General features: G+C 44.2%; 1 protein-coding gene across 3 annotated transcripts in view; it reads left to right on the forward strand.

Annotated features, from left to right (window-relative positions):
- LOC112257994 (roundabout homolog 2-like) overlaps nt 1-14,432 on the forward strand; it is a 134,298-nt gene that overhangs the window by 21,929 nt on the left and 97,937 nt on the right. For all 3 annotated transcript variants that reach the window (XM_024432015.2, XM_024432016.2, XM_024432017.2), the window contains exon 2: nt 4,043-4,369. In XM_024432015.2, the coding sequence (XP_024287783.1) occupies nt 4,043-4,369 (327 nt within the window). The remainder of the gene's footprint in view (nt 1-4,042; nt 4,370-14,432) is intronic.

Below are 14,432 nucleotides of genomic sequence, written 5' to 3' on the forward strand. Positions count from 1 at the left end.
CCTTCAAAAGTCCATCTACCACCATTTTCTTTACATCAAGAGTCCACACGTTCCTTCTATAAGAAGATAATTGGTTTGAGTGCGGGTCCATCACTCAATACAATAGTCTGTATCTCCTCCATCAACTACATGCCTTCTACCTTTGACTTGTTAATCCTATAACCCTGGAGTATTCGACCGTGGAGGGAAAGGCATTTGCCCAGTGGATATTAAGCCGCCCTCTTATCAGTTGTTATCAGACACGGTTGGAACCCACATTTTCACACCTGGCCCTGTGGAGAACTCTTGAGAGCCTCATCTTCCATCTTGGTTTGCCGACAAAAAAACTTTTGGCGTCCCTAACTGTGGTGAAATAAAAAACAAAGTCATCAAAACCGTAATAATTGGCATCGGTGCATCTCAGTAATTATTCAGACAAATATCGGGAGAGATAGTCACCTCCCTGTGTCATCCCTAAAAGGACTCTCTGTGGAAAATTCCTTCTCGCCCAACAGTGCTAGTCTTTGCGCCGTTGTTGTTATTCATCCATAATTGTCTCGCCAACACACTGTCAATCAAATTGGGAGAAAGAGAGGGAAGCAATTTCAAAGCACTCCAGCAACAAAACCTGCTGCATGGAATTACTGTCTGTCTGTCTGTCTGTCTGTCTGTCTGTCTGTCTGTCTGTCTGTCTGTCTGTCTGTCTGTCTGTCTGTCTGTCTGTCTGTCTGTCTGTCTGTCTGTCTGTCTGTCTGTCTGTCTCTCTCGCTCTCTCTGTGTCTCTCTCTGTCTCTCACTCTCTCTCTGTGTCTCTCTCTGTCTCTCACTCTCTCTCTTATTCAAAACAAAACCATCGGCAGTCCCCCCACATTCCTTTCTGTGAATTTCTAAAAACCCGGGACACTTTAATTTATTGATACGTTTCATGCGTCTCCCCTCTGAGCCGGAGATGCATTTTGTTTGATAGTTGAATTTAGAGCATGTAATTTCTCAGCCATCAAGTTGATATGAATGCAGAATAGTGACACATGTGGAGAACATTACTCAACTTGTCTTCGTTTTCTCAGAACTGACAGTTTGAATGATGAAAATGTGTTTTTCACGTGTTGTTGACGTGTTTGAGTGTCGACTGTTAAGGGAGCAAAAATGGAATGTGTGCGTTGTTGACTTGTTTATTCTGTTGTGTGCCGCCCACTCAGCCCTTGTGTGGAGTGTCTCTACTGTATAAAGAGGCCATGTTCGAGGGCTTGGTGGAGCTCACGGGGAAATGAACCCTCTCCTTTTACCACATTGTGATTAGCACCAACCCTCTCCCAACCTCCCCTGTAGGCGAGTGCACGCTCAAGGAGCTGTTTCCCCTCTCCCGCTTTAGCCTAGTTACTGACAACGTTCTCTATTACAGTAATACTTAACCCCCTATCCCTCCACTAGGGGCTAAAATGAATCAAGTCAAGTCATACAACATAGTAGAGGTCATCGCCGGTCCAAAAAGTTGAATCCGTTCCGAAATGGATCCGTGGCTTTCCTACCTGCATAAATATGTATGTTTTTTTAAACGAGACCCATTCCAAATGGATCCGAGGACAGTGAGACCCGTTTCGAAAGGTCCAGTGGAAAACAGACCCAAATCCGAAAGTAGAAATAGAGAGAGAAAGAAACCCCCAACTGGGCTTTGCCAGCACCCACCAATAAGCAAGCAACAGGATTGTGTCGAGGCACAGATCTGGGGAAGGGTACCAAAACCTTTCTGCAGCATTGAAGGTCCCCAGAACATAGTGGCCTCCATCATTCTTAAATGGAAGTAGTTTGGAACCACCAATACTCTTCCTAGAGCCAAACTGAGCAATCGGGGGGCATGGTCAGGGAGGTAACCAAGAACCCGATGGTCACTCTGACAGAGCTCCAGTCTTCCTCTGTGGAGAACCTTCCAGAAGGACAACCCTCTCTGTAACACTCCATCAATCAGGCCAGATGTAAGCCACTCCACAGTAAAAGGCACATGACAGCCCGCTTGGAGTTTACCAAAGGCACCTAAAGGACTCTCAGACATGAGAAACAAGATTCTCTGGTCTGATGACACCAAGATTGAACTCTTTGGCCTGAATGCCAAGCGTCACGTCTGGAGGAAACCTGGCACCATCTCTACAGTGAAGCATGCTGGTGGCACCATGATGATTTTCAGTGGCAGGGACTGCTGGTTAGGAATGAGGGAAAGATGAACAGAGCAAAGTACAGAGAGATCTTTGTTGAAAACCTGCTTCAGAGCGCTCAGGACCTCAGACTGGGGCAAAGGTTCACCATCCAACAGGACAACTACACTAAGCACACAGCCAAGACTATGCAGGAGTGGCATCGGGACAAGTCTCTGAATGTGAGTGGCCCAACCAAAGCTGGACTTGAACCTGATCGAAATTCAACTCCCCAAATACAGGTGGGCCAAGCTTGTAGTGTCATACTCAAGAAGACTTGAGGCTGTAATCGCTGCCAAAGGTGCTTCAACAAAGTACTGAGTAAAGGGTCTGAATACTTACGTAAATGTAATATTTCAGGGTTTTTTCCTAATAGATCTGCAAAGATATCTAAAAACCTGTTTTTGCTTTGTCATTATGGGGTATTGTGTGTAGATTGATGAGGGGGAAAAATATTTAATCAATTTTAAAATAAGGCTGTGACAAAAATATGTGGAAAAAGTCAAGGGCTCTGAATTCTCAGGGGAGCTTAGGGTGCACCCCCTGATAAATCCCCCAAATATATGTACATTTCACAAGACCTTTATTACTCAAGTATGAGTGCAGAAAAATACCCTTCAGCAGAGCAGAGAAAAATACTCCTCAGCCAGTTTGCACTGCCTTCATAGGCCTGCAGTAGCTAAGCCTAATAATAGCCATACCACACCAAACCTTCATTAAAGTTGCTTAAATTTTAGGGTAATATCAAAGTCAAGTCAAGTCATTGTTATAGGGAAAATACCATCAGGTTATTATATTGCAGCATTAAATTAAGTTTTGCATCTTGCCCTCTTTGGTTTTTCCTTTTCATGGTTTGAGTGTGAGTAGCATAGTAGGCCTTCCGGTAATTGTATTATATTGCGGCAACACAACATTCCAGCTCGAACTTCATTTGGCCAATAAAAATGGCTCAATGAAACCTTAAAAAAAGTTTTGAACAGTCTAGGCCTATATTGCAGCTATTACCAACAAAGATGATTATCTACTGTAGGCCTACCCAACCAATGACAGCAATAGGCTAACGCTATTTATATTACAACAGGCCTACTTTTAACCTTAAACTAAACGGAGCACCAAATTTAAAAGACAGAACTGAATTTAGTCAATGAAATGTCTCAACAAAATGAAACAAAACACTTTTGGCATAGGATATTTAAATAACTGTTTTACATTATTACATAGGCCTACAATAATTATAATAATAATTTACAATGATGATAATAATTACTAAACAATTGATAATAAATATGAAAATAAATCAATGAAAAGGTAGAAAATTGCATCAAACCTGAATAGCGAGTTGCACATAGTCCATTTGGCCGTGGCAATGTTTTTCTCCTCTTTGTCCACTACAATATAAAAAATTTTCCCCAAAGGCATTACCCTTGACAGCTACTTTTCACTATACTCTTTCTCCTCTAACTTTCGTTTTACTTCAATGAAAAACTACTCCATGATCGCAATCAACAGTAGCCTAGGCCAGGGCTCCTTTTACTCTCTCTCTTCTCTCTCTCCTCAGCAGCAGGTGCATGTGAGGTGAGCAGCCAGAACCAGTTTCAGCTGGACATAAGCTATACGTTTTATTGAATTGTAATTGCTCAGTTCTCATCCTACTAACACTAAATTAACAGAGGACAGGTCCAATTGGGTTCAGTCGGTAAATCAATTTAAATTGCACATATCCGAGACCCAATTATAGCAGACCCCAACCCAGATCCAAGACAAAGGTCTGAATTTAGGACCCGGGTCAGATCTCGGAATTTTGGGTCTGTTGAAACCGTCAAGACCTCTACAACAGAGTACACTTAATTCTTTACCCCCTCTCTCTATTCCAGGATCCCGACCTAGGTTGGAGGATGCCCCTCCGCGAATTGTGGAGCACCCCTCTGACCTGATCGTGTCCAAGGGCGAGCCGGCCACCCTCAACTGCAAGGCAGAGGGGCGTCCTAGCCCCATGGTGGAGTGGTACAAAGATGGCGAACGAGTGGAGACGGACAGGGAAGATCCGCGCTCCCACCGTATGCTGCTGCCCAGCGGCTCCCTGTTCTTCCTGCGTATCGTCCATGGTCGACGGAGCAAACCCGACGAGGGGGTCTATGTGTGCGTGGCACGCAACTACCTAGGCGAGGCCGTCAGTCGCAACGCGTCACTGGAAGTGGCAAGTAAGTGCCTTGGCCATTTTGGCTTTTGGGGATAGAGAGGTGTGTTTGAGCCAAGTTGGCAGAAATTGATAAAGTATAGCACTGCATAGCATTGACAGAGAGGAGAGGCAATCCTTAGCACAAGCAAAATGTAACAACTGTCACTGGAAAGTGAAGATAGAACAGCCAACAAGTGGCTGTTTCCAGGTAACAGATGTTAGTTAGCTCCTGAAATCATGACACACACATTCGCGCCACCCAGACACAAGCATGCGCACACACACACACACACACACACACACACACACACACACACACACACACACACACACACACACACACACACACACACACACACTATAGAAAACCCTGTGAGAATGGCAGCTTTTCACAACAGGGCACTGCTGCAATCTGCTCTGCTCAAATAAAACGTGGACGGCCAATTTGATTTCACTATTAGATTAGCCGATGCGCTATTGCATTAAGATTTCATTACGTAATTCCGTTTGATAACACAACGGGTAATTTGCGTATTTCAGTATTTTTTATTGTTGCTGTTTTATGAATAGTTTTCCCTGATATGAGTGGAGGATAGTTTCTTGGTTTGTATTGGTTGCCTGGTTTTCAGTGCTTTCGAATTAAGCCTGGTAGGCTACAGTTACCCCATTCCTTTTTCAAGAGCTGCCATTTGCTCCTCTTTCTTATCCGACAAACTGTTTGTATACAGCAGGGCTCTTCAACCCTGTTCTGGAGAGCTACTGTCCAGGACGTTTTCACTCCAAACCCAATCTAGCAATCTGATTCTAATAATTAGCTGGTTACTAAGCTGAATCAGGTTAGTTACAACTGGGGTTGGAGCGAAAACTAACAGAAGGCTAGCTCTCCAGGAACAGGGTTGGAGAGCCCCAGTAAACAGCAATGTACACATACAGTAGGGCAAAAAAGTATTTAGTCAGCCACCAATTGTGCAAGTTCTCCCACTTAAAAAGATGAGAGAGGCCTGTAATTTTCATCATAGGTACACTTCAACTATGACAGACAAAATTAGAAAAAACATCCAGAAAATCACATTGTAGGATTTTTAATGAATTTATTTGCAAATTATGGTGGAAAATAAATATTTGGTCACCTACAAACAAGCAAGATTTCTGGCTCTCAACGACCTGTAACTTCTTCTTTAAGAGTCTCCTCTGTCCTCCACTCGTTACCTGTATTAATGGCACCTGTTTGAACTTGTTATCAGTATAAAAGACACCTGTCCACAACCTCAAACAGTCACACTCCAAACTCCACTATGGCCAAAACCAAAGAGCTGTCAAAAGACACCAGAAATAAAATTGTAGACCTGCACCAGGCTGGGAAGACTGAATCTGCAATAGGTAAGCAGCTTGGTTTGAAGAAATCAACTGTGGGAGCAATTATTAGGAAATGGAAGACATACAAGACCACTGATAATTTCCCTCGATCTGGGGCTCCACGCAAGATCTCACCCCGTGGGGTCAAAATGATCACAAGAACGGTGAGCAAAAATCCCAGAAGAACTACACGGGGGGACCTAGTGAATGACCTGCAGAGAGCTGGGACCAAAGTAACAAAGCCTACCATCAGTAACACACTACGTCGCCAGGGACTCAAATCCTGCAGTGCCAGACGTGTCCCCCTGCTTAAGCCAGTACATGTCCAGGCCCGCCTGAAGTTTGCTAGAGAGCATTTGGATGATCCAGGAGAAGATTGGGAGAATGTCATATGGTCAGATGAAACCAAAATATAACTTTTTGGTAAAAACTCAACTCGTCGTGTTTGGAGGACAAAGAATGCTGAGTTGCATCCAAAGAACACCATACCTACTGTAAAGCATGGGGGTGGAAACATCATGCTTTGGGGCTGTTTTTCTGCAAAGGGACCAGGATGACTGATCCGTGTAAAGGAAAAAATGAATGGGGCCATGTATCGTGAGATTTTGAGTGAAAACCTTCCATCAGCAAGGGCATTGAAGATGAAACGTGGCTGGGTCTTTCAGCATGACAATGAAAGACACACCCAAACACACCGCCCGGGCAACGAAGGAGTGGCTTCGTAAGAAGCATTTCAAGGTCCTGGAGTGGCCTAGCCAGTCTCCAGATCTCAACCCCATAGAAAATCTTTGGAGGGAGTTGAAAGTCTGTGTTGCCCAGCAACAGCCCCAAAACATCACTGCTCTAGAGGAGATCTGCATGGAGGAATGGGACAAAATACCAGCAACAGTGTGTGAAAACCTTGTGAAGACTTGCAGAAAACGTTTGACCTCTGTTATTGCCAACAAAGGGTATATAACAAAGTATTGAGATAAACTTTTGTTATTGACCAAATACTTATTTTCCACCATCTTTTGCAAATAAATTCATAAAAAATCCTACAATGTGATTTTCTGGATTTTTTTTCTCATTTTGTCTGTCATAGTTGAAGTTTACCTATGATGAAAATTACAGGCCTCTCTCATCTTTTGAAGTGGAAGAACTTGCACAATTGGTGGCTGACTAAATACTTTTTTGCCCCACTGTATTTGTTAGAATTCAATTATTGTGAAGGCCTTCTTTACCCCATGACAGACTGTCCCTCAAAACACAGAAACTGCGTTTTTACTGAGGGAGCAGTGAAAGTCAAATGCTTTCAACCCTCCTCTTATGGAGCTTAGCCCTGGCCAATATCGCTCACCCTAAAATTCCCAACCATCTCAGAGGAGAGTGGTTCCTCTCTGGGCGACCCCAACCACGAGACAGCCCTGGGGCCAATGCTCCGGAAGTAAGATGTGCACACACACACACACACCGCTCCTCCAGAAAATGTATTTGGAGGTTTTAAGGGATTAGGAAGGGGGTTACTTGGCAGATAAGGGTGTCTGAGTTGCCCTCCTCCCCTCTTCAAATGGCCAAGCTGCTACAGGGCACGCTCTCCTCAGGCAGCTCCAGGCTGGCTGCCCTCTGTTATTAATCCGATGGGTCAGGGCCAATATGGGAAATGGTGCTCCATAACTGCTTCACGCTCCACACTGAGCAATTTCCAACCTCACGTCCAGCTAAGAGCAGAAATACAGGCCCGGGCCTGTAGAGTTCAGCAGATTATAACATATTTTCTTGCCAGGTGTACCAATCAGTGGTCCCAAAGCAATTTGTCACCGTTGGTGCATTTTCTCTGTTGCCTGAACCCCTCTTCAAGAGATCGTTGAGAAATCTTTTACATTTTTTTAAACTCGTAATTGGACGAGTGGCAATTGCCTGTTTTCTTTCACTCCGATCGTGAAAGCATCCATTTCGATAAAACTTTTCGGTTACAACTGGCTTTGCCAGTCTGAAAGTCAACTACCTGAGGTAGTTCTCCAAGTATCTGGTCTCCAGGGATCAGCTATGTCAAATGCCTTTGTGTGCCAATGTGTTTCCACTTAAAGTGCCCACTGGTACTGTGCTAGAAGATATGGTCTTCTCTCTCTTTGAAGCCCTTCAGGAGTAGATCTCTCTGAGCTAGTCTGTTTCTGAGTTGCTCTGTCTCTTAATTAGTCTCTGAGTTGGTTAGTCTAGGAGTTGATCTCTCTGAATCGGTCTGTTTTTTGAGTTTAGACTGTTTGAGCCCTCCTGTGTGGCCAGGCTTAACTAATGGAATCAATGTGCCTGCTGCCAGGCTCGTGGGGGCTGAGGAAAGGGCAGAGGACAGGACTATGTCCAGGGGGGCTAAACACAAAAGGAGGGGTCAGATGGCCAAGGTGAGGCCAGGACCCTCTGGCTGGTCCCTCTGGTCCCCCTTCCGTCTGGTGGTCATTGAGCTGGGCCCACCGGCCAAACCTGTCCTCCTCAGAGGATCATGAATTAATAAGACCAGACTGGGGCTAATGAGACTGAGGCCCGTGCTGGTGGCCTGTGGCCAGTGGTGTGTGTGTGTGTGTGTGTCTGGAGAGGATGGGGGTCAAGAGGACATGACAACAGGTGGTGTGAGGAACAGTCCCCCCCCACACACATACTACCCCTGCCCCCATGCTAATGAATGCTGGGGCATCTGCAGGGCCATTGTGTGTCCTGGGTTACAGAAGAAGCATCAAGGTTTACAATAGAACAATAAAATCCCACTCCGACCATTGTGACTAATCAAGCTCCATTATCTCTCATGGATACAGATCACTATCTGCGCGGGCTATACCACCACACTGTTAAATGCACCAGACCCTCCTACTGACCTCGACCGGCTGTCAGATTCTGTTAGTTCCCAAACTGTTAGGCAAGTGTAGGAGTATTAGGCCAGATGTATTTCCTAGATGTGCGAGGTCGATTATTACGCGAGTCCTGTAACCGGGTTATACTGTGATTACAGAAGTCCTTCGATTTGTTCAGTTATCTCAGAAGCATGTTGTTTGGAAATGAGTTGCAGTTGCGAAAATAGATCAACTCCCATTCTTGTCCCCAAGGGAACTCCTGTGGGGTCAGGCTCGGTGAATATGGTGCTGTTTATAGTTCTACTGACGGCTGCTTTATTATTCCATTTATTTTGTTGTGTTGTCCTCTTCCCCAGGAGCCCGCTGCCTGCCAGCCGAGAGGCCGTTTCAAAGTCAAGTTTTCGCTTAATTGACTCTGGGAACTTTTCATTGACAGACGCATTACACTTTGGGCGTTCAATGTGGCCTTTGCCTAACGATAGGACCATACCGTATGCTGTTGTATGAAAAGCACATTTCAAGGGGATTTAGCTGCGTTTGACCCTCCGCAAATGACCGAGCAAACAGACGTTTAAACTCTCTATTGATTTCTACAATATGTTTTTTTAATGAATTCTCTGAGCTGAAATTCACCTTAAGATGACCACCGCTCCAGAGTTGGAAAGGTCAGAGAAGAGCTTAAGTCATTCGACTGGATCTAAATGGATTTGTCACAGATCCATCTGGTTTGGAGTTTGTTGACGTGGGGGAAACGGGTGTAGTTGAACTCCCCATCCCCCCTTTCTGTGCCATGCTAGAGGGAGTTGTTTGGGAGTTTTCATGTGCAAGGCACATTAATGGGCACAGGGTTAACAGCGCTCAGCACATTTGATGAGAACTGGGCACTGCGGTGGGCAGAGGGTCAGTAGAAAGTACACCTTTGCCATCTGTTCCTGGGCCAAGTGTTCATTGGAAGCCATCACGCTGCCCAGAAGGTGCCCATATGTCATGACTGGACTGTGACAGCAGGATACTCATCCACTGATGCAGTGGTCTTGACCGTTTCCGAGATGAGACTGAAGTGTCAGAGATGACTAGCCTGCCAGTCTGTCTCAGCTGCAACCAACAACAACTACATGATGCACAAAGTCAGGAGAGCTTGCTGACACCTAGCATAACTTATACAGCGAACTAAGGAAGTTGGCATCACCCAGAGGAATTGAATAGCTTACAGATGTAGAATCTTAATTTGATCCAGTTTGCTGAAGCAGGAAAATAATCCTGCATCAACAGGAAATGTGAATTTTTGTAGGGGTTGATCCATTTTTCAAAAGGAAATATCAAGTCTGAAATTTCAAAGTGGAAATTACAAACTTCAGAAGCTTTTTTAAATATACTACTAGCTTTTAATTTCCTGCATTACAGGAACGTTTGCCTGCAGAGAGTGATCAAATGAAGATCCTACACCTGTAGGAACACACATAAACAGCCTCCTATTTAATCTGTTTCCTATCCTATCTCTATCCAATACACAAATGTGATGACATGTAGCTCAATTTAGGGCTCCCGAGTGGTGCAGTGGTCTAAGGCACTGCATCTCAGTGCAAGAGGCATCATTACAGTCTCTGGTTTGAATCCAGGCTGTATCACATCCGGCCGTGATTGGGAGTCCCATAGGTCGGGCGCACAATTGGCCCAGCATGGTCCGGGTTTGGCCGGGGTAGGCCACCATTGTAAATAATAAAACATTTCAGTAGTGTACAAAGGTGTCAATGACCCAACAGTGTAATTGGTTGGCATATTCTTCTAGATGCTAGAATGGTGCGGTGTCTGGCATTGTCACTGGCCTGGCTGTGTTTGCGTAAACGTCTATTCCAAATCCCCCGATGTGGCGGTTGGTCTGTCTGGGAGAAAGAAACTGCTATTTACCAACAATGGAGTGAATAAGCACACATACAATTATTGAAAACCGACCTGTTTCTTACCACCAACGTGGGCACCCAATATACAGATGTCGTATCTTAATTTCATCATCCTGTTGTTGCATGAATTTTCCTGCATGGCAGGAGATGCAAACTGTAGTGTAGTCAAGGTTTAAAAAGGCTTCTAAAGTTTCTAATTCACACTTAAAAATTCTTTATTGGCCCCAATGACAAATGGATCAATCCCTACAAAAAAACATTATATTAATTATAATCCACATAATAATAATTCACATTTCCTGTGCTGCAGGATTATTTTTCTGCTATAGCAAACTGGCTCAAATTAAGATCCTATATCTGTAGCTTGCACTCTTGCTCACTGCCCAGTCCCAGTCCAGATTCTGCATTTCTGTCATGTCTCTCTGCTGTTGTGTGTGCGTGACTCATTCTACAGACTATGTTCAGAACTAGTTTAACCCTGCGTTGGCTCCTGAGGGATGGCGGATATAGAAGTGTATGGGATTTGGCAAGCTGTCCCTCATTGAATGGTGGGCACCAAGAAAGCTTCCGAGCCCACACACATTCTTTGAGTAAATCTGCATGACGCATTTGATCTTTTTGCACGCCTTCCAACTTGAGATAACCAATTTAATTGAATAGATTTTACAGTAAAGGCACAACAATATAAAGTTTCTCTTCTGGATACGGTACTACGAAAATACTAGATCTACCATTTTGGCTTTGGGAAACATGGTGGGATGTCACATTTTCTGAAAAGATTTAAGGGTGACTTAATAAATAAATAAAATAATTTAGTTCAATTAAGCTTTTTATGTTTTGTTTATGTGCATTTTATGGCAATGTTATTGTCATACAGATTTTTGCAAATGGCTGAGACCTTTATATGTTTGGCATCTCATCAACTCTTTGTCCAACGACAGTGCCTCCGGGCTGCATTCTCACATAAACATCACACCGACTGAACCATTGTCCCCCTACACTTCTTTTACGTCATTTCCCCGGGCGGTGATGTATTTTTTTTTATTTTTTATTTTAAAGCCATGAAACGCTCTTAAATATATTGCTTGGGATTCCTCCTCTCTTAAGCACCTTTTGAAACTTCATTTTAAATTACTTATCAGACTTTGATTAGTATTCTCAATTCTCATATCCTTGATGATTGTGAGAAGACTACTGTTGTGGTGGAGCAGCTTTTTTTGTTTTTTGTTTTCTCCAGATGGCTTGAGTACAGTAGACAAAGCAGAGAGGGCAGTGGGGGGAATTAGGGAGAATGGGGGCAACTGCCCCACTGGACAAAGGGGGTCCTCATGGCCCCATGCTCCCCTAACATAGGCCAAGGCAGACCATTACTAGATTAAAGTAATCCTCTTCCAGGGCAGACAATGTCTCTATTAGCTGGCCACACAGATTAGACCACCTCAGTAATGGATTTATTGTTGGGGGTATCTGCATACAAAAGGACTATGCTTGGGGGGCAAAAGGGGCAGGTCCCCCGCCCTCCTCCTCCCTCCGCGCTCTCCCCATGCCCCCTCTCTTTGTTTTTGCCATTCAATTGTTTTGGGTCAGTCCTTCTATCCAGTGGTGAAGGGGTGTATACTCTGCTCGCACACACACACACACACACACACACACACCCCACACACACACACACACACACACACACACACACACACACACACACACACACACACACACACACACACACAGCCCCCAATGCATATTGCAGACACTGAAACACAAGCACACACACTGCTGACTCTTACATACACACACACACTTCACAGACATGACAGAGGCACTGAATAACAAGTGGACATAGTGTTTGTAATAACAGGCCTCCTGCTGTGAAGCTCCTTCTTCCTCTAACCTCTGCCAGTCTGAAGTGCTTGTTTTTGGTAAATAACGTTTTCCAAGGAGCCTTTCATCCAAGTTTTTGACGCAACATACTTCTGTCAGTCTGTTTGAACTGTCCTTCAAAGCTAAAATGACTGCATTTTTGAAGAAAGTATACTTTTCAAAGTCACTTAGCGTGAAACTTGTGCCTCGCGGAATGTATTCAACTGTAGAGGAGGCTGGGATGTACCTCTCAAGTTTAGCAGAAGTTAGTCACTATTATGCGACAGTTAGAATGTTGAATCGGCTGCTGATAATTTAGATAACTGCCCCATTGTGTTGCACTGTACACCATTTACATTACAATTATTGAATGAAAAAAGAATGAATCATTGTTATTAATTTACAGTCTTGAATGAGTCATTTTCACAGCTTTTTATTTCCTTACAAACTGATGTCATTTAGACATTTTTAAAAGGTTCCAGTTTTTTTGGGGTTGAGTTATTGCATTTTCTCCCCGGTCCCTAAACGTCTTTGCTCCGTGAAAGAAGCAGAGATGATGGAGACATATTTACTGATGTCAACAAGATTGAAGCATACATTCTATCGCTTTATGACATTATTCTGGTGAGCAAGGGTTTATTTAGTCTTCTAGGACAACATATAATAACAGAAGAGAAGCTGCATGGTCCCCAGATCCTCAAAAGATTCTACAGCTGCACCATCAAGAGCATCCTGACCGGTTGCATCACAGTCTGGTATGGCAACTGCTCGGCATCTGACCGTAAGGCGCTACAGAGGGTAGTGCATGCGGCCCAGTACATCACTGGGGCCAAGTGTCCTGCCATCCAGGACCTATATAATAGGCGGTGTCAGAGGAAAGCCCATAAAATTGTCAGAGACTCTAGTCACCCAAGTCATAGACTGCTTTCTCTACGGCAAGCGGTACCGGAGCGCCAAGTCTAGGACAAAAAGACCCCTTAAAAGCTTCTACACCCACTAAATAACATTTGTTATTTTCCCAGTCAAAACTGACCGGTATGATTTTATTAGTAAAGAAAGGACATAGGCCCAAAACTACACATGAAAACTTTACCATATTACAAAATGAATGTCTGAACACATTAAAGAACAACAGCAACAATAACAGTATTACGATCAATGACAAAAACATTTAAATGTTCACAATCTGTCAATCAATGGTGGTTACATTTTGTGTGTCCTCATGCACATGTTGGACAATATGTGGTGGTTGTTGTATGTGCCTGGACTTGGTTTATAGATGAGTGGCAGGCGCTCCACCCACTTTTGCCAAACCTCTCTGATCGCTGCCAGCTTGTTTTGTTGACAGTGGCCTGGTCTTGTGACAACACGTGAAATATCTGGAGTGACATAGTGGCATGAAAAATTGCCCAACCAGACTCTGCATCCCATAAACTGGTGCTAGATTAGTTTCTGTACACACCAGCCAAAATCAAGAGACCCACGTATGCTTGGACGTCTGTCCGGTCTACCTCCTTCCAGATGTCTTTGTAAACGCGTCTCCCCTCCAAGTTGGTCATGTTTATCACTATAGTTTCGATTGACTCTGTCAGGAATAGTTTTATGTCATCAACCCGGAATATGGCGTATCTCATTTGACCCTGGGGTCATCCTGATACTATTTTCAGCCGACAGCCAACCTCTCCTCTCAGGTGGGGATAAAGACCAGGACAAATTCCCATTCTTTGACAGGAATGTAACAGCAACCTCAGCAGGGCCCTCTTCCTCATCACTGGGTTGTTCCACATCGGTTGTCTCTCGGGTCTGGATCATATTCTGTGTGTCTTCAACTTCTGACAATTCCTCCTCTAATGCATCTTCACTGTCAGTTTCCTGGCCTCTGTCCTCCTCACCAGTGTCATGATCAAAGATATGATCAAGAACCTCACATACAGTATATGGTTTGGTCATTGTGTTGCCACAGAATTAATTGTGACAAGGCCTCAAAAAAGCTTTATATACCAGAGCTGCGATAAAAGTTACTATCATTGAAACAATGTTGTGATTGTTTGTGAGAATGCCAACAGGTGTGGTTCCCGTGGAGGAACGATTCTATTGGGGAAAGGTCCCCGTGGGGGTTGCCATGGAAGCCAAGAAGGGGATGGAA

Source organism: Oncorhynchus tshawytscha, linkage group LG09, assembly GCF_018296145.1.
Source record: "Oncorhynchus tshawytscha isolate Ot180627B linkage group LG09, Otsh_v2.0, whole genome shotgun sequence".
Lineage (NCBI taxonomy): Eukaryota > Metazoa > Chordata > Actinopteri > Salmoniformes > Salmonidae > Oncorhynchus > Oncorhynchus tshawytscha.